We start from the raw sequence: 20819 nt of genomic DNA on the forward strand, positions 1-20819 counted from the left end.
TCCAATCCAAACCAATCCAGTCCAGTCCAGTCCAGTCCAGTCCAGTCCAGTCCAATCCAATCCCAATCCCAATCCCAATCCCAATCCCAATCCCAATCCAATCCGACTTATCTGTCTTTTAAGGTCTGCAACCTAAGTTCGTTTCTCAGACAGGTAACACTGTCCTGATATGAGTATTTATTTTTTACCCAACAGACGGCTCTACGTTGGACTTTTTCAATTTTATCAATATCATACTTGTTTATTTTAAAAATTCTTTGATTTCAGAAAACCTAGGATAAATTTCCTGTTAAATAACGTTTAATGAACACCCTAATGTAAGTGCACCAAATACCTTATCAGGTCAATGGGCCTCCTGTTCGAATTAGTGGTCTCTAACCTTCAAGATTACTGTAGAATACTCTTCAGATTTGGAGTAGATTCTAGAACATTTTCCAGACAGTATTTAGTTATACTTTCGTTTTTGATCAAGTTACATTAATTTAGACACTTATACAGTTAAGATGTTCAGACGTATCTGTTGTAGTGGTTTGGAATTATTTATTTGCATAAAATGACATGAAGAAGTGGCAGAGTTCCAATTTTATTCCAACTTGCGTGCATTCGGATAGGCTCATACTGTCCAAAAAGTCTCCTAATAATTCCTTTCTCGCGCACAGGTTTGAGTGTCGAACCTGAGATAAGAAAGTATGACCAAGCACGTAAAAATGCATATTTACATCATAAATTGAGCCAAGTCATACATTACTAGTAGTGCACTGATTTTTTTCACAGCATATTTGATAAATATTGTCTGGAATAAATAGCCTCACAGGCTATTCCTACGGCTCTCCCGTAAGAATAGTGAAATAGCCCGCAGGTGGCTATTCCTACGGCTCTAAAGACATTTTGTATGTCCATCTTGTATGGCATTGCACTGAATTAATTCAACTAGTATATTTTCGAACAAATTGTTTACTTTTGTCAATCTTCATTTCTTTTCTTTATTTTTTATATGTCTTATCACCGAGACATGAAGGGAACATACAACCTGTATCATGATATTCAAAACATGATGTAAACTTAGAATAATGACATATTTATTACTCACAATATTACAGAGCTCCAGATAAGATTTTAGGTTAAAGGGTATTTTACCCCCTAGTTTTTCTTTCAAAGGGTATTTTACTCCTGGATATTTGTTCAAAAGGGTATTTTAGATTTTCTAAATGGTGTTTCCGTATTGGAAATCATTTAAAGGGTAATAATAATAACTGTTTGTATAATTTTCTGAGATTCATGTGCTCCGTTGACGTGCCGTTGTCGACCAATGCTGCTTTCCTGAATATTTTTGAGCCTTCATTCAAATAGTTTTAACATTTTGTTTACTGCATACATCACATCTTACACTACATCTTAATTTCACTGCGATCTATCAACTGCCAGTGATAATTTGACTGCAAGTGATACCTTGAATGTCAATGTGTTTTTTGTTTTGTTTTTGTTTTTGTTTTTTTTTTCCAAAAATACCCACATGTATGGTGCTTCGGCTATTTCATCAGTTACCCATAATATATCATAGATCACGGACAAAGTGATCCAACAGACATTGTCTGAGTCATCTCTTGTCATACACTTTCACACTACTTGAATAAGAAAATGACATTTCTTTACGATGTCGTCAGCGTTTGCTTTATGAGACGCCATTTTTGTTTGTTGTACTCGATTACAAAAAAAGATGTGCTTGATTTACGGTAAAATTGGATTACGCACTTAAATCGAGTAAAATACGTATCCCGTTTTTTCAATGCGTACCAGTACGCGTAGGTTTGATTTTAAATGCGTTTTTCGTAAATTTCAAAACGTATTTACGCAAATACGCATCTTATCTGGAGCTCTGATATTATCATTACATTCATTGAATTGATTGATTTGTTGCATATATCTATACATATATATCATTCGATGACAACAATATTACACATAGACATAAATAAGCCTTTTCCATTATTCGAAATCACTTCCTGTTCTCTCGGTGTGATACTGAAAAGCAAACAATTTGTTCGAAAATATGCCATTTGAATTAATTCAGTACAATGCAATTCAAGATGGACATACAAAACTGTCTTTAGAGCCGTAGGAATAGCCACCTGCGGGCTATTTCACTATTCTTACGGGAGAGCCGTAGGAATAGCCTGTGAGGCTATTCTTACGGGACCGTAGGAATAGCCACTTCCATATTGTCTTGTGTTGCCATTAGCTAGATGCCCATTTTTTCATTCAGATTTATTATTAATACTTATTACTATTTATTCATTAATTATATTTTAAGTTTTCAAACTTATTTATGTATATATGGTGTTTTACATGTTTTATGACGTTTATATTTGAAGGTACAGATCGACTGTATAAATCTGCAGCGCCCTTTTTGAAATTCCATGACGTCAAAATTAAAAATATGTTTGTTTGCTGTCTCCCTACCTACCCACTTAAAATGCCGGCCCCAAAAGTTTTTATTGGACAATGCTGGTCAAATGTTTTTTTAGCTCACCTATCACATAGTGACAAGGTGAGCTTTTGTGATCACGCAGCGTCCGTCGTCCGTTCGTGCGTTAGTCCATTCGTAAACATTTGCTTGTGACCACTCTAGAGGTCATATTTTTCATGGGATCTTTATGAAAATTGGTCAGAATGTTCATCTTGATGATATCTAGGTCAAGTTGGAAACTGGGTCACGTGCCGTCAAAAACTAGGTCAGTAGGTCTAAAAATAGAAAAACCTTGTGACCTCTCTAAAGGCCATATATTTCACAAGATCTTCATGAAAATTGGTCAGAACGTTCACCTTGATGATATCTAGGTCAAGTTCGAAAGTGGGTCACGTGCCCTCAAAAACTAGGTCAGTAGGTCAAATAATAGAAAAACCTTTTGACCTCTCTAAAGGCCATATTTTTCATGGGATCTGTATGAAAGTTGGTCTGAATGTTCATCTTGATGATATCTAGGTCAAGTTCGAAACTGGGTCACGTGCGGTCAAAAACTAGGTCAGTAGGTCTAAAAATAGAAAAATCTTGTGACCTCTCTAGAGGCCATATATTTCATGAGATCTTCATGAAAATTGGTCAGAATGTTCACCTTGATGATATCTAGATCAAGTACGAAAGTTGGTCACGTGCCATCAAAAACTAGGTCAGTAGGTGAAATAATAGAAAAACCTTGTGACCTCTCTAGAGGCCATATTTTTCATGGGATCTATATGAAAGTTGGTCTGAATGTTCATCTTGATGATAGCTAGGTCAAGTTCGAAAGTGGGTCACGTGCCATCAAAAACTAGGTCAGTAGGTCTTGAAATAGAAAAACCTTGTGACCTCTCTAAAGGCCATATTTTTCATGGGATCTGTATGAAAGTTGGTCTGAATGTTCATCTTGATGATATCTAGGTCAAGTTCGAAACAGGGTCATGTGCGGTCAAAAACTAGGTCAGTAGGTCTAAAAATAGAAAAACCTTGTGGCCTCTCTAGAGGCCATACTTGTGAATGGGTCTCCATAAAAATTGGTCAGAATGTTCATCTTGATGATATCTAGGTCAAGTTCGAATGTGGGTCACGTGCCCTCAAAAACTAGGTCAAATAATGAAAAAACGTTGTGACCTCTCTAGAGGCCATATTTTTCATTGGATCTGTATGAAAATTGGTCTGAATGTTTATCTTGATGATATCTAGGTCAGGTTTGAAACTGGGTCATTTGCGATCAAAAACTAGGTCAGTAGGTCTTGAAATAGAAAAACCTTGTGACCTCTCTAGAGGCCATACCCTTGAATGGATCTTCATGAAAATTGGTCAGAATGTTCACCTTGATGATATCTAGGTCAAGTTTGAAACTGGGTCACGTGCCTTAAAAACTAGGTCAGTAGGTCAAATAATAAAAAAATCTTGTGACCTCTCAAGAGGCCATACTTTTCATGGGATCTGTATGAAAGTTGGTCTGAATATTCATCTTGATGGTATCTAGGTCAAGTTTGAAACTGGGTCAACTGCGATCAAAATCTAGGTCAGTAGGTCTAAAATTAGAAAAATCTTCTGACCTCTCTAGAGGCCATATTTTTCAATGGATCTTCATGAAAATTGATCTGAATGTTTACCTTGATGACATCTAGGTCAGTTTCGAAACTGGGTCATGTACGGTCAAAAACTAGGCCAGTAGGTATAAAAATAGAAAAAACCTTGTGACCTCTCTAGAGGCCATATTTTTCATGAGATCTTCATGAAAATTAGTGAGAATGTTCACCTTGATAATATCTAGGTAAAATTCAAAACAGGGTCATGTACCTTCGAAAACTAGGTCAATAGGTCAAATAATAGAAAAACCTTGTGACCTCTCTAGAGAACATATTTTTCAATGGATCTTCATGAAAATTGGTCAGAATTTTTATCTTGATAATATCTAGGTCAAGTTCAAAACTGGGTCACATGAGCTCAAAAACTAGGTCACTATGTCAAATAATAGAAAAAACGACGTCATACTCAAAACTGGGTCATATGGGAAGAGGTGAGTGATTCAGGACCATCATGGTCCTCTTGTTTTAAGTTGCGCGTATGTGATATGACAAGTGCCACATATATTTTAAGTAAGTAAAATGATAAGTATAAGAATGTTTAAATTGTATCATTTAATTTCATTATTTTATACAACATAATTATGTAGATTTGTCAGTCTTATTTGTACAGAAGGAATATTCTGTAAGAAACGATCATATATCTACTGGTAAAAGTATAATCCTCCAGTAGAAGAAAAAAAAGAATTGCCTACCTACCTACCCAACTTTAATAAGTAGGGTCGGGAGACAGCAGACAATGACTTTTTTAAATGTGGCCTGAGGCAGACATTCGGACCCTTTCCCAACTCCAAATATGGTTATTTTTTCACAAATTTCAAATAAATAAATTCCCAACTCGGTGCTATTGTCCTTGTCATGAAAGAGAACATAGTAATTGTCTTGCCGACTCAAAATAAATCTTATCTTACAAATTTATCTTAATATACATGTAGTACAGGTGCTGTACTTTAGCGTGGTAATTAAGTATTAAACTAACCAGAACATTTATCTACTAACCGTTAAGTCTCTTGAATAGGTAATTAAGTATTTGAATCGATAACATTCCTGTGTAATCATGAAAGACAAAACGATAGTCATTAAGTGCGTATTGTCTGATTTCTTTGTATATTTCTGTATCTCCTGTCTTAATAAATAATTTATGTGCCGAAATATGTAAGTCTGGATAATGTATTTTAGAATAATAATCCATAAACACAGAAGAAAACTAACTTTTTATTGTATATTTAAAACATTAAAACATGTACAGTCAGTGAAGGAAGTGGCTGCAACAGGGTCCTTATAATGTAGACACACATGTAGTTACTTTCTAGAGGCTACATTTTATACCTCATCTTCTTGAAATTTTGTAAAAATGTTTGTCATTATGAAATCCAGGAGAATTTCAAAACTCAGTCAACTTGGTTAAAAAACTAGCTCACAGAGCTAAACCATTGAAAAGTTTGGTTAGTGTTCACTTCGATTAATGAAAATCTAGGTAAAATCGATACTATCTTACCATGGCCAAACCTCTTTTTTAGCTCACCTGTCACATAGTGACAAGGTGAGCTTTTGTGATCACCCTTCATCCGCCGCCGTCCGTCCGTCCGTCAACAACTTCTTGTCTGCACGATAGTGGTTTCATTTATGATTTTATTTTAATCAAACTTGCACACAACTTGTATCATCGTAAGATCACGGTTCCTTTCTTGAACTGGCCAGATCCCTTAATGGGTTCCAGTGTTATGGCCCCTGAAAGGGCCAAAATGAGCTATTTTGACCTTGTCTGCACAATAGCAGCTTTATTTATGATTTGAATTTTACCAAACTGGCACACAACTTAGATCACCATAAGATCTTGGTTCCTTTCTTGAACTGGCCAGATTCCATTATGGGTTCCAGAGTTATGGCCCCTGAAAAGGCCAGAATTAGCTATTTTGACCTTGTCTGCACAATAGCAGCTTCATTTATGATTTGATTTTAACCAAACTTGCACACAACTTGTATCACCACAAGATCTTGCTTTCTTTCTTAAACTGACCAGATTCCCTCTTGGGTTCCAGAGTTATGGCCCCTTAAAGGTCCAAAATTGGCTATTTTGGCTTTTGCAGCCATATAGAGACTTCATTTATGGTTTTATTTGATACAAACTTCCAAAATATCTTCAACAACAATAAATCTTGGATTCCATGACAAATCAGATCCAATCTTATGTCCCAGAGTTATTTTGTATCTGATTACCTCCCCTGATTCTAATCAAAATGGATTTATATCAGTAAGTATTTACAGGACTTATTTGAAATTTCATTATTGTCATTAGTTGGACTGAGACAATCAGGGTAGATAACTATGGACTGATTTTATTTCAAATTACCTCCCTTTATTTCAAATTAAAATTCTTATATCTCCATAACTAATGAAGATACTGATCTGAAATTTCATTTACGTCAACAGATTTATTTGGCAGATCCTTCTTTTGTCTACTTACAATATTTATTTTTTTTTAATTACTTCCCTTTTACGTTACTATAAATAGCTTATTTTAGCAACTTTTTTATTATTGGCCATAGGGAAAACACGAGACCAGTTTTCTGTGGTACAACATGGATGGTACCTCCAGTTTTTAGGACTGTGTATTTTAACATATCTATACCTTGTAAGATTTTTTTTTCTTTTTGGTTAAATTCCTTCCCTTTGTTGTTCCTGTCCTTTGGACTTAGATATTTTTTCTGAGGACCTTCTTGTCCTCAAGTGCAATGATAACAGGTGAGCGATATAGGGCCATCATGGCCCTCTTGTTTCATTCTTCTGAGGATTTATGAGAAAGGCAAAGATAGTAGGAAAAGCAAGGTTGTAAAAAGAAGTGATAGTAGGAAAGCCAAAGATAGTAGAAGAAACAAAGACAGCAGGAGAAACAAAGATAGTAGAAAAAATAAAGAAAGGAGAAAAAAATCAAAGATAGTAAAAAATGAGTAAAAACAAGATAGTAGAAGAACAAAGATAGTTGTAGCAAAAACAGATCTATAGTAGAAAAAACAAAGATTGTAGGTAAATAATTTAAACCCAAGCCCTCCAGATCAGAGGTCCAAGTTCAACACTCAGCTCTTGCACCACCCTGCCTCTGGAGAGTCATGCGTCATAAGCCTCTGAAGAAGTTTGAGAATACAATAACATTTGTCAGATTTTTTTTTTTGTATTTTCAGATAACCTGCCATGTATGAGGTACATGTGTTAAAAGAAGGTTACAATATCAAGCAAGGTCCAGGTATTTGTTGCTTTATATTTGAAATGAATTGATCAGAAAAAAACTAAAGGAACATTGATTGTTGTTTTACTACGTGAACAGTGAAACACAGATGATTAACATGAATTGAATAGTTGACAGTGCAAAATTATCAGATATAATTATGATACTGGGTAGACTATTACTTGTTTATCTTGGAGCATATTAATCATTTAACAGTGTCAATCTGATGCTGAAGATGTTCAGTATGAGAGCTGCAGCTTGACATTACCTGTAGTGAAAACCACAGTTATACATCAGAAGTCATTTAGTTCCACCTCATTGTCATGTAACACAGTGAGATACTTGGTAATTACTTGCATAGATCAAGATAGATCCAGCATGACTAATCTAGACAATGTTTGGTCACTGCATGAACAATTGAAATGTATAGCTAATATTTCAGAGGTATCTAATATTTCAAGTCACTTTTAGAGAGAAGATTGCTACGTTTCTATGGTTTTAGAATAATTTGTTCATGTTAACAGTTAAAGACGCTCGCTGCAGTTTCTTGTATAAGAGATGGGGCAAAAATTTCCCAATAATAGAATTTGTTCAAACTTTGTATATAAACATAGTTTCATGTTAGAAACAGAAAAATGCAAAAACAATCGTATGTCACCATGCTTGTTTAGGAGTTATCTGCCCTTAAAATTGGATTTTTCTTCAAATTTGCATATTCAAGGGCAGATAACTCTTGAACAAGCATGGTGACCTTAGTTTTTTTCATAATTCTGTTTCTAACATGACACTGTGTTCATATACAAAGTTTGAACAAATTCTATTATTGGGAATTTTATTACCCAAAACTGCAGCAACCGTTCTTAAGTCAGATATATATCATGATTTTGCTTCAGGCAAGCAGAAATCATGTGGATCCATTACCTTGTTGAAGGGACCGAGGAATATCATTGTAGACACTGGTAATCCCTGGGATAAAGAACTCATACTTGAAGGTTTGTCTCATTCTCTGAATTCTTGATTATTGTTTTCACTGCCTGTTTTCATAATTGATAATAAACCCTGAAAAGAATCAAAAGGTAGAACGATTTACATTGTTATACATTTACTCACAGATAATTATGGAATCTGTTGGACATTCTCACATATGTGAAGAATCTAGTTTCATCAAATATGGGATGTTGTAGACTGACTATCAACAGTTGGAAAAAAATAGATATTTTGCATAATGTTTCATTATAAAGTGCCTACTTCAGTAGTTGTCAAAGTAATTATTGCAATTTTAAACTTAGACAAACATGATCAGTATTTATGAAATGAGCCGCGCCATGGGAAAACCAACATAGTGGCTTTGCGACCAGCATGGATCCAGACCAGCCTGCGCATCCCCGCAGTCTGGTCAGGATCCATGCTGTTCGCTAACGGTTTCTCTAATTGTAGTAGGCTTTAAAAGCGAACAGCATGGATCCTGACCAGACTGCGCGGATGCGCAGGCTGGTCTGGATCCATGCTGGTCGCAAAGCCACTATGTTGGTTTTCTCATGGCGCGGCTCAAATCATGCTTTGTACACTTAATGCATTTGGCCTTTGTATGTCTAGTTAGTAACTCCATTATACATTGTATAATTAGACAATATTTAGGAGACTGACTATGATATATAGGGCTTTACTAACTAATACCTAAGTTTTATTGAAATCTCAAGCTCTCTGAGGCCAGCAGAATTGTTTGTTTTTGGTAACCTGACCCTCATATATAACTTTAGCCGTAAGCCCAATTTGCTAATGTCAGAACAGATTGTTTTACAAGGGAATAAACTACAATGAATACTTATGTAACAGTATGTAACATTGTGGGGTTTCATTAATTTTTGAAGTAGAAGGTAGAAGCTGCAAAGTAGAGAGGGTTATGGGGTCCTCCCATATAGAACTTTATTTGCTACAGGAAACGTATCTGGGGCTTCAGGCAGCCGTAGTAGAGGGAGACCCTTCCACCAGGCGCTTAATGAAACCCTGCATTGACATTTCTGATGTGCTATTTAACAAAAAACAACACCTCCCTATTCTACCCAATAATTTTGTTTTCTTAAAGACCAAATTTAATTTGACTTTGTTGGTACAACAGCACTGAGAGGGTTTAGCCTAGAGCCCAATGATGTTCACTATGTAGTGTGTACTACCGCACACAGTGATAAAGTGGGCAACCTGAATCTGTTTGGTAGAGCCGTAGGAATTATGGCGGGTGAAGTGAGCCAGCATCAACATTACTTCCGACATGGCTTTACTGAGGTAGAAAACTGTGGAAATGAATGTGTTAGAAGTTGTTTTTGGAATGAGTACATTGTTATAGATTTATGTCTTGTTGAAAACGCATGAGCATGAAACGTTTGTGTATACTATTTCAGACTGACCAGATGTGACGAAATTTCCAACCTGAAAATAGTTTATTCAACAATCATCAGTTTATTTGTCAGATTTTTGTCTGCTTCTTATTTTATGTTGTGTCATATTTTTATGATGTCATATTTTTATGTAACGCTAATACCAATCACAACAGGAGGGTAAAATGGCAAACATTTTGGCCTTTTGGCCATAATGAAGGATGTATTTTTGCTCAGGTTTAAGCTGCAGTATGAAACAAAAAGGCATTCTGTATAATTTCCTGCATTTACTAACAGGTTTGAAGCGGCATGGTCTCTCGTCAGATAGAATTCAGTTTGCAGTATGTACACACGGTCATTCCGATCACGTCGGCAACCTGAACTTGTTTTCTAAAGCTATACACATAGTCTCACATGACGTTTGTGAAGGAGACTTATATTCACTACATGATTTTGCAAAGGTACTTTTCTCTTACATTCATGGTTATAGATAGAGGAAAAGTGCAAAGATAGGGAACATGATGGCTCACTGCGGAAGTTGTGGTCCCTGCTAAGTGATTGTCTGTCAGTCTCTGTCTATTTTTTGTCCAGTCTTAATCATCTGTAATAACCCCATGAAACTTGGGTGTAACATCTCATCAAAAAGCTGTGTCCCAATTGCGCCAGCCAAAATTTATGTCAAGGTTGAAAGTAGAAGGTTTCGATTTCATTCTAAAGTCCATGCAAAAGAAAATTGATGAAACTTTGTTGAATGTCCCACTTACCAAGACGACATGCAGAATCCACGTTCCAAATGCTTCAGCCAAAGGTCAAAGTCACCACTAAAGGTCATTGTCTGAGCATGCTTTCTTTATTATTTTACTCTTAATTTTGCTACTTTATTCTAGAAACATTTTATTTCCTACTAATTCTGGTTTATGAAACAACAGATTGGAATAAACACATACAAGGCAACTAATATCCCCTACATTTACTATACCTCAGTTATTAAAAATCCTTTGTGGAATGTTCAATTTAAATGGAATATTTGTGTTAAAGAGAAATACACATGTAAATCCAAAATAGTAGATAGAAAATTTAAAATCCAAAAACCCTTGGAAATTGTCAAGAAATACCATATTCATCTTCCCTTTTTATGCTCCCAGGTATATAGCAATCAACCTCAAAACAGATTGCCTACAGCTTACAGTAAAGACCCAGTTTAGTTCATACTCACTTAACAATCCTTGTGGCAAGACCTACAAATTGACCTATACATAGATGACCTTGACCCTCATGACCTACTTAAAACCTTAATAAACAACATTTTTGGTTGTACAGCCCACATAAATGACTCAATTTAATTTAGTTCATACTCACACCCGATTTGATAAAGACTTTTTGTCTGAAATCATTCATCCTCCACTTCTGATTAATTCATGTGGGGAAGTTGGCAGTTACTTACGGAGAACAGGTTAGTACTGGTATAGAATCCGGGAACACTTGTTAGGTTAACTGCGCGCCATTACACGACTGAAATACTGTTGAAAAACGGCATTAAACACAAAACAAACAAAACAAGACCTACAGACAAAAGTCAAATTTATATCTGAATATCAGTATCCCTTTGATGAAAGAAAACAGAGAAATGTGGATTTCAACTAAAAAGGACATTTTTAAGGTGAAATATATCTTTAGGTATCTGGATACAGAAAGATAAGATAAAATGTATGTGGTATGTGAAAATACTTTAGAGTTTCGCAGGTCTCCAGTATATTTCAGTTTTTTTGTGGCTTGATGTTACAAAGTGTTTGGAAGTTTGTTAAGTCAGTTATAAGTTTGCTTCTTGGTGATGTACAGCATGATCATGACCCCTACCTTAAACCCTTTCTGGGTTTGAAGTTGTCAGTTGTCTTTCACTAACACTAATTATACTGTACTTGTAAAATGATAATACATGTACTATTTTTGGAAATATTTTCATCTAAAATTGCAAGCAAAAGGACAGGTAATTTTATTATTGTCTTTTTGTATTATAACTAGTTACAATTGCAACATGTGACAGTACATCATTATATGATTACCATATACAACAAAATCTCTATTGGATGCTTCAGATTTTGGTACAAATTCCGATGTTAACTTAATGATAAAAGTTGTTTATTGTTAACAGTTTCTGCATGAAATTGACAATATTGGTAAATACTTCATGTACTATTTTCTTTTTACATTTACATTACCATTTATAACCTGGATCTATAGGTTGCATCTGTCTACATTTTTAACCCAGAAAAATAAGCCGAGTGTAAGAAGGCTGCCTAAATAAGGCTTTATGACAAAATATATATCTAGGATAATAATTTAACTTGTATCAAACAGAAAAATGACATGAGGCTTGCCTATCAGATCATCCAGTATAGTTGTATAGCTTGGTACTGGTCCAAAATTTATATATATGTGTATATATATTGCATAGAACAGTTTTAAATAACCTAAGTGATAACATACAATTGTGTTTGGTAATATTTAGTCAATGTAATTGTAGAAACAACTTGCATTATATTGAGATAATCCTTGCATAGTAGATATACGAGACATTATAACATATGACTGTATACCTGTAACAGCAGTTACACTTGGGTAATATAATACTGTTGTTGTATAATTATTTTTAGGGCGTACTGTATAATATAATTGTGATATAATAATTTCAGGGGATACCATATGAAATAGATGATGATATAGAGGTTGTAGCCACACCCGGTCATACTGGATCAGATGTGAGCGTAATAGTGAAAAACACAAAACAGGGAACTGTGGCTGTCACTGGTAGGTCTTTAAACATTGAATTAAAAATGTGCTGCACAAATAAGGTATGCAGAGGCTTTGGTCAATGGTTTTATAATCTATATTTCTTCTCATTGATAATTTGGGGCTCAGTATTAAGCAATGTGTTTGACTATTTCACAAGCAAATTTATTAAAGACAAATTTACATGTTATAAATTCTCTTTTGGCTAACAAAATTTCATGCAGATAACCTGCAAATTAGTTTTAGCAGTGTGATTTAAATTGTCGCAACTGGAATAGAAATTGTTGAAGTGAATCTTTTGAGTATACTTTTGGGGTAAGTTGTGGTTGTTTAAACTTGTGTAAAAAAAACCCCAGAGAAGTAATAAATTAAAATGCAGTTTAAAAACTGACTGTATATTGTGACATAATGAAAATGCTTGTGGGCTTTTTTGGTAAATATTTGATCTTCTAGCATATTTATTTTCAGGTGATTTATTTGAGCGTTCAGAAGACCTTGAGGATTTTACATTGTGGCAGGAAAACAGTGAGTACCCTGAAATACAGCAACAAAATCGTTTGGAAGTTTTGCGATTTGCTGACTGGATTGTGCCCGGGCACGGTCCCATGTTTCAAGTCCCTCAAGAATATAAATCACAGCTTAGAATGGTGATGTTTAATGAATTTAAATCTACCACAACAGACAGTGCAGATGGCCATGTTGAGTCCTTCTCTGAGTCAACTTACACTGTAATAGAGCAGGACTGAGATAGTTGTATTTTGAAATGAACTATACGGTTAATGCAGCGGAATACAGAAAGACTTTGAGTTGGACATTGGTTATAGCTGAAAAAACATCTAACTGTGGGCATGCTGATATTACACATTTTCTCACATAATACTATACGCTGCTCTATCAGATTTAACTTTTACTTGCTAGCTGCTTGAAAAGAAAATACTTACAAGCATTTTGTGTATTATAGTTATAGACTGTTTGCTTGAACATTCAATTTTTAGTTCAGCTAGCACAAAGCACATCAATCAAAGTAAAGAGCAAAAGTTTAACATTATTAGAAAGCAGTTTGCCTTATGATATTTCTACTACATTGTATTTTTATTATCAAATCCAATTAAGAGTTTTTTTTTCTTTTCTACATGAACACCAATTATTCTATAGGAAAAGTTTCAAACAATAGTGTCATTATAAGATATATACACATTAGTATTCCTTAAGACAGCATTTGAAATTGTAAAGAAACCGTGATGTATTATGTTAATAATTCACGTACAGGTTTTGTGTATTTATATTCCTTGTAGTGCTAAATTCATGCACTTCCGAGCTCTAAATGTTAGAATTCTACAAATTTAAGTACTTATATGGTAGAACTTGTATTTCTTGTCTCCAATTAACTATCAGAATTTGGTATAAGTGGTGGCTAGAGGACATGCTTACTGTTTTAATTTGTAGAACGGTGGTAGTCCAAATTTGTTGAAGTTCTCTCTAGAGAAATGGTTCTGCTTCTGTAGATCAGCTGTCTCTAGAACTGGTATAGTTTCTTCAGAGTGATTTCAGAGAACTTTAACAGCAACTACCTGAAGTATCATAACACTCAATTTTGATAAAATATCTTTTTAGCTGTCATTGATTGTTTTGTGATATGTCTACCGGTGTCGTACCATGTTATATTTCAAGGACCACAATGGAAATGAAGATTTTTTCCCCCTATTTTGTGCCATCCTTGTGAATGACATGGTTGTATCATTATGTTCTTGCTTTTTTTATTGTTTGTATTTTAATATGTTGCTATGAAGTTGTACTTTTTATGTAGAAAAGCAATCTATCAATCAGGTAATCTCTCAAGCAGTCACTCAGTCATTCAATCAATCAACTGATTCAACGGTTTTAAAAATTTCAGTAATATCATTATTCAGCAGTAAAGCTGGATTTATGGGCAATAGGTTAATGTGTATTGGGGCTCAGACATAAGTGAAGAATTTTCGGCTGCTGAAATATTATGGAATATTTTGTTTGGGCATCTCTGGCAATTTGTTATTTAATCATCTTATAAGCCTTTGTGTAAACTTTGGCAGAACGGTTTCTGAATTCTACTGCAAATATATAAATTTCAGTTGCTACAGTATGTATTATTGTACTCGTGTATTTGATAAGCCTTTTATGTACTTATTTTCCATCATCTTGTCGACTCATTTACTTGTCTGTCTGATAGTTAGGATTATTTACAAGACTACATATAAAGATATATTGTATATTATATCCCTAGACGAGGCAGTGTTCTCTGACAATTTGATATGTGACAATGCATATTGAAGCATTTGTCCTCCGACCAAGATTTGAATTCAGTATATGTCATACTTTTGATCTGAACAATGTGTCTGATATGGTCATTATTATTATAGTTGGTTATTATATACATAATCACACTAATGAGTACTGGATTACTTTAATCAAATAATTCTATGAAATATTGACATCAGCAAACATTTTAACAAGATGAAACGGTAAATACATCTGTGACAGTTGAATACCAGTTACTGTGCCTACTTCTAGTTATATGGCCTGGATTATGGGATTCTGTCCTGAGCAAATGTATTACATTTTGTAATAAGTTACCCAATAATATATAAGCCGTGCCATGAGAAAATCAACATAGTGGGTTTGCGACCAGCATGGATTCAGACCAGCCTGCGCATCCGCGCAGTCTGGTCAGGCTCCATGCTGTTCGCTTTTAAAGCCTATTGGAATTGAAGAAACTGTTAGCGAACAGCATGGATCCTGACCAGACTGCGCGGATGTGCAGGCTGGTCTGGATCCATGCCGGTCGCACACCCACTATGTTGGTTTTCTCATGGCACGGCTCATTATGGTATTTGGTAAAGCCCCAGTTTATATGTTTGGAGATTTAACCAGATGTGTTTAAAAGGCAGAAAGTGGTGCAAAAGTTTTATATTTATTAGAGGGGCTTAGAATTTTTAACAAGTACGTTCTTGTATGCATACATGAATGTAATGTATATTGCTATAAAATTTATAATATGTTAGTGTACTTACTGGTTGTTAGAATGTACATGTACATGGTTATGACATGCACATAACACATTTATATAGAAGTTGGCTTAAATTTGGTTTAATTTTCACTGTTTTTGAATTTTGAAAACTCTGAATGTTTAAATAACAAATAAAAATGTTGAGGATTGATTGCATAACTATTGTGTATAAATAAGTTGAGAAATAATATATTTGTTACAGTGATTCTGCTGTTGAATAAAACCATTGTTTGGTGTTTAGATGCTAAGGAATTATTTCACAAGGGTACAGCCAGAGTGATATAATAATATGCATCTGAAGGACAATGATTTTATTCAAGAGAAAATCTCTGTTTGTGATATATTATTTTTATTCTAAATATTTGCCTGTATTTTGTCATACTCAATTTGTTAGATGCTATGACTTTTGATGCTATGATGTAATAATTGTGACTTTCAGAGATTTTGTTGCATAATAAGGTCAGTTTCAGTCTTCCTTAACCCTTACCCTGCTACATTTCTATCGTCGCCCTCCAAAACCAATAAATGGATTTTGATGAAACTTGGGCCTAGATGTTCCTTGGGTGGTCCTCTATCAATTTTTTTCAAACGGTTCCACTTGGTTGCACACAGGGGCAGCCAGAGCTAAAAATAGAAAAACCTTACAATGACATGTCTTCCTAAACTAATTTCACAGAAATGGGCTAAGATTGTGCAAGTTATTCTGATTCATCAAAAAACATGACTGCCAGGGGCATGGTCACTTTTCTCTATATGTATATAGTGGAAACTTGAAAAATCTTCTTGTGTGAAACTGCTGATTCATCAAAAAACATTGCCACCTGAGGGTGTGGTATGTATGTAGTAGGAGCTTAAATACCTTGTATGAAACTGCTTGCCTTATTTTAAAATAATTTCAGACAAACTGTCCTTGTGTGACCTGTTCAGATTATTTTGATTTGTCATAAAACTTGGCCGCCAGTGGGAGTGGTCACTTTTTCCATATAATTATTATGTATTGGAAACTTTAAAAATGTTCTTGTCAGAAACAGCATGTTTCTTGAATATTAGGCATGTCAGGGTTGCCTGCTACCATAATTGTTCAAATTATTGCCCTTGGTTAAAAAGATGGCCATGCCCATGTGTGTGACATATATATGATATAGGCAAAATTAATATAAAAGAAACTTTGAATATCTTCGCCTCTGAATCCATAATTACTAAGCTAGAGCCTTGATAGTAATATAAACCTAACTCTGTACTTGGCCCTCTTGTTATTGTTTGTTATATCCCCAAATGGAGGAATACAGTAATGGCACTGTATGTTAGTTTGGTAGTCCGTCAAAAATACATTGTCTGGTCTATAACTAATTTTTGGAGCAAGGTTTTAATTATACTGGAGACCCAGTTGCCAAACATAAACTAGTTTGCAAAAAACTTGTCATTGAGTATTTAGCTTACCATTTGTCAAGTTGCTTTTCCAGGATACAAGTTATTTTTCAGGATAAACTATATGGAACAAAATTTATCAAGTTGTCATGTAAGTGAAATAAATTTCATTTGGCAGTACTTGTTTGCAGTGTATAAAGTTAATTGTTTTTTCATTTTTTTCTGTATATGTAAGCACCGGTATGTGTAAGTATAGTTGACACCCCTCAGATTTGTGTTCACAGAAGATATGATTGCTCATTTCCTAAACACTTTAAAACCCAATTTACCCAAACGGCTGTATAATTGATGTTGTAAGAGTATATATATTATGTTGTTTTATTTATGTTTATTCATTGATTTTGATCTCTTTCCATCCAGGTTCTGAGGTCGCAAAATGGATGATTCTTAGCAGTTTCTTGAAATTTAACAGTGGCATGAGACCATTGTCATAAAATTGAGTTCGTAGACCAGTCTCAAAACTCTGGCTTCTGATTGGTTGAATCCAATCTCAGGTTTGAAACTGACCAATGACAATATACCATTCTGTGAATGATACCCAAACCTGGTCTTTTAACCTTGAATCCTAGAAACAAAAGATTGCAAGAATTCTTTGACTACAATTTTTCTCTGACTAATTTATAAAAGATTGTAACTCCAAGCTGTGTTGTTCTCTACCTCTGTTCATGTGGGGAAGTTGTTAGTTACTGAATTCGGAGAACCTAGTGGTGTTTTAATCCAGGGTTGCCGGTAGTTGAACTGACATTGGTGGGTAACTAAAACATGCATTTAAACAAAGCTGATTTTACAGCTATTTTCTCTCTACAAATTTTTTTACAGCTAAGTATAAGTTTTGACAATCATGTGAATATAAAGTGGCATAAAATTTGAATTTTTCTATGTATAAATTATGTTGAATAGTTTTGTTTTATTTACAGAGTTGTGTGCTAAATGTAATGATCTAATAACAGTAGTGCTTTTTCTTCTTGACTGGTATCTGCCATGATTGTTTTTGAAATAACCCGACAGTTTAGTTCTTACAAATGAAGTGCTCTAATATTAGTTTGCAATAAGTTAAAAATGAAAGTTAAGTGATGTTTTCTAATACTTTGTCATTGCTGAATTCCATGTTCACTACAAAGTATAGATTTTCAGTTTTTTTTCTTTGTTTTGAAAACTGTATCTTTATTGTTTCTGTAATCTTAGTGAGATTATACTTACTACTTTAATTTGCAGCAACGGTAATTTTGTTATGCACAGCAAATTCATAAATACTAAAGAAATTAAACTTATGTTGATTATAAAATCTTGCTGTTGTTTTTTTCCATGTGGCCCGTAACATTTTTAGCTTGACTATCTGAAGAATACTGAGAGCTGTTGTACTCACCTAGGCCTTCTAGCAGCCTTTGTTGTTGTCAGGCCTTGGTTTAAATTTTGCATGCAAGGTCATATTTTTAAGCTTGTTTATAGTTGTCATCGGTAACCCATATGGGCAACACTACCAGAAAACTGTTAGTAAGTTTTTTTAGTTGGGAGGGTATAGCAACATACAAAAGACACCAGTTTCTGAAGCTTCCCTGGTTCTGCAGCATGCCAGATGTAAGGCACCAATACAAGGGCATTAATTTCAACGTAATCAGATTTAGTTAGAGGATAAGGTGCTCAGAGTAATGACCTCAAGTTTTATAATCAAGCAAATTAAATGTAGATAATGACTCATTTTTAAGCTTATCTGAATCAAAGTTCAGGGTGAACTATTAGTATAGGTGAATGTTTCGTCAACTGTCATTCACAAATTTACATTAACATCATCTCCTCTGAACCTACTGGTCAAGAGTTACACACAACCTGGTCTGAAGCATCTTGGCAAGGTCCTCTCTTGGATTTATTCAAGTGGTTTTGCTTGGCCCTTTTTTAAAGGCCACTAGAGCTAAAAATAGAAAAAAAGCTTCAAAACAACTTCTCATAAACTGACTGATGGATTTTTATCAAACTTGGTCTGTAGTATCGATAAAAGGTCTTCTCTTAGTTTCGTTCAAATGTGGGCACTCGGCCCCTTTTTAGGGACCACTAGAGCTAAAACTATAAACACCTTGAAATGACTTCTTTTCAACTTGTGGAAGGATCTTTATTAAACTTAGTCTGTAGGTTCATTGTCAGGTCCTCTCTAAATTTTGTTCAAACGGGATCGCTTTGCACCTTTTAAAGGCTGCTAGAGCTAAAAATAATGGATGCCTTCTTATGACTTGCTTAATGGATCTTCATCAAACTTGGTCTGTAGCATTATCATAAGGTCCTCTCCAAATTTTGTTCCAATTGGGGCACTTGGCCCCATTTACTTGGCTGCTTGAGTTAAAAATAGAAATACATTTAAACAACTTTTCATTAACTGCCTGATGGATCTTCATCAAACTTGGTCAGTAGCATCATTATAAGATTCTCTCAAAAAATTGTTCAAAAGGGGCACTCTACTTCTTTTAAAGGCTGCAAGAGCTACGAGTAGAAATTCCTTCAAATGACCTCATGAACCACTTGATAGATCTTCATGAAACTTGGTCTGAAGCATCATTGTACGGTATGCTGACAAAATTTTGTTTAAATGGGGGTTATTACTAGAATATCTGTTCATATATGTGACAATCTGTTGCAAGCAAAAATGTTTGTATCTTCACAATAATATACCGAATGAAACTTCATTTTATTGGTAAAAGTTTATCTTTTAAGTAACTAAGCTTATAAGAATCAGTGAAGCAAAGGTAAATCATACACTGATGAACATATCCTACGTGTCTCTGGTGAAAAAAATTATATACTGTGTCTATACCAGTTTTCATTTTCTATTCACAACAGTGTAAGGGAAGTAAGCTAATAAATATCTATGCTTGCAAATACCTGAAAATAGCCTAAGAGTTCTTCCTTGTGTACACAGATAAAAGAAAAATGTCAAAAAATCAGATAGTGATATAAACAAAACTTACTAATAATGCACATTTGTGACATGATTTCTGGTTTTACTGAAGGACTTAACAAGAGCTGCTTGTAAAAGACAAAATGTCTTCCCCCAGTAATGACCTATCCCATTTTCAGTTCTGAGAAAACTATGCATTTGAAATTTGTATACAAACACCAAAATTGATTTGGGTCATTTCTTGACCTGGCAATCACCGTTGGAAGTTTGAAGGCAGTAGCCCATAGGATTTCTAAGTTACTTGATGGAAACCATCTTCAGTCTCAAGATCACTGTGACCTTGACCCTTTACCTACAGAAGCCCAAAACAATAGAGGTCATCTGCTGACCTAAGGTAATCATCCTTGTGACCTTTGACTTATGGAACCCTGAAACAATAGGGGTCACCTGCTGACCACAGATTATCATTCTTATGGCATTGACCTTTGTCCTATGGAACCCCCATAAAATAGGCATCATCTACTGACCACAGACACCCATCCTATGAAGTTTGATAAATGTAAGCAAAAGCATTCTTAAGTTACCGAATGGAAAACATTTTCGGTTTGTGGCCTTGACCTTTGAGCTACTGACCCCAAAACAAAAAGGGTCATCTACTAACCTATGAAATTAAACAACTGTGGGCCAAGGAGTTCTTTAGTTATTGGGTGGGAACTGTTTTCTTTCTCAAGGTCACAGTTACAATCTCAGACCAGGTACTGGTCCCCAAAACAATACTAGTCATCTACTAAACACAGGCTATCATCTTATGAAGACAGTAGCCCAAGGAATTCTTTAGTTACTGGGTGAAAACCCTATTTCAGACTCAATGTAAATCTGGCCATGACCTTGGACCTGACCCCAAAAACAACAGGGGTCATCTGTTAACACAGGCAATCATCCTATGAAGAATGATGACTGAAGGCCAAGGCTTTCTTC

At 34.8% G+C, this 20819-nt stretch overlaps 1 protein-coding gene across 2 annotated transcripts; it reads left to right on the forward strand.

Moving 5' to 3' along the window:
- The first annotated feature begins 396 nt into the window (after positions 1-396).
- On the forward strand, positions 397-14418 carry LOC123554370 (metallo-beta-lactamase domain-containing protein 1-like). Of its 2 annotated transcripts, none has more exons than XM_053548199.1 (6): positions 397-495; positions 7272-7336; positions 8212-8310; positions 9438-9601; positions 12387-12501; positions 12952-14418. In XM_053548199.1, the coding sequence occupies exons 2-6, from the start codon at positions 7285-7287 to the stop codon at positions 13227-13229; spliced, it is 708 nt and encodes a 235-aa protein (XP_053404174.1). In that variant the 5' UTR covers positions 397-495; positions 7272-7284; the 3' UTR covers positions 13230-14418. The 2 variants fall into 2 exon arrangements, with proteins under 2 accessions (XP_053404174.1, XP_053404173.1); XM_053548198.1 differs by lacking the exon at positions 9438-9601 and adding an exon at positions 9991-10154 and having other exon boundaries at positions 398-495.
- Positions 14419-20819: the final 6401 nt, after the last annotated feature.

Source organism: Mercenaria mercenaria, chromosome 7 (assembly GCF_021730395.1).
Source record: "Mercenaria mercenaria strain notata chromosome 7, MADL_Memer_1, whole genome shotgun sequence".
In the NCBI taxonomy this organism is placed as follows: Eukaryota; Metazoa; Mollusca; class Bivalvia; order Venerida; family Veneridae; genus Mercenaria; species Mercenaria mercenaria.

Excerpts from the sequence above, each read along its gene's own strand:
- LOC123554370 (XM_053548199.1), top strand. The coding sequence starts at position 7,285 with ATGTATGAGGTACATGTGTTAAAAGAAGGTTACAATATCAAGCAAGGT. Across the intron at positions 8,311-9,437 it reads TAAAGAACTCATACTTGAAG|CACTGAGAGGGTTTAGCCTA; the intron begins GTTTGTCTCATT and ends TTGGTACAACAG. Across the intron at positions 12,502-12,951 it reads GGGAACTGTGGCTGTCACTG|GTGATTTATTTGAGCGTTCA; the intron begins GTAGGTCTTTAA and ends ATTTATTTTCAG.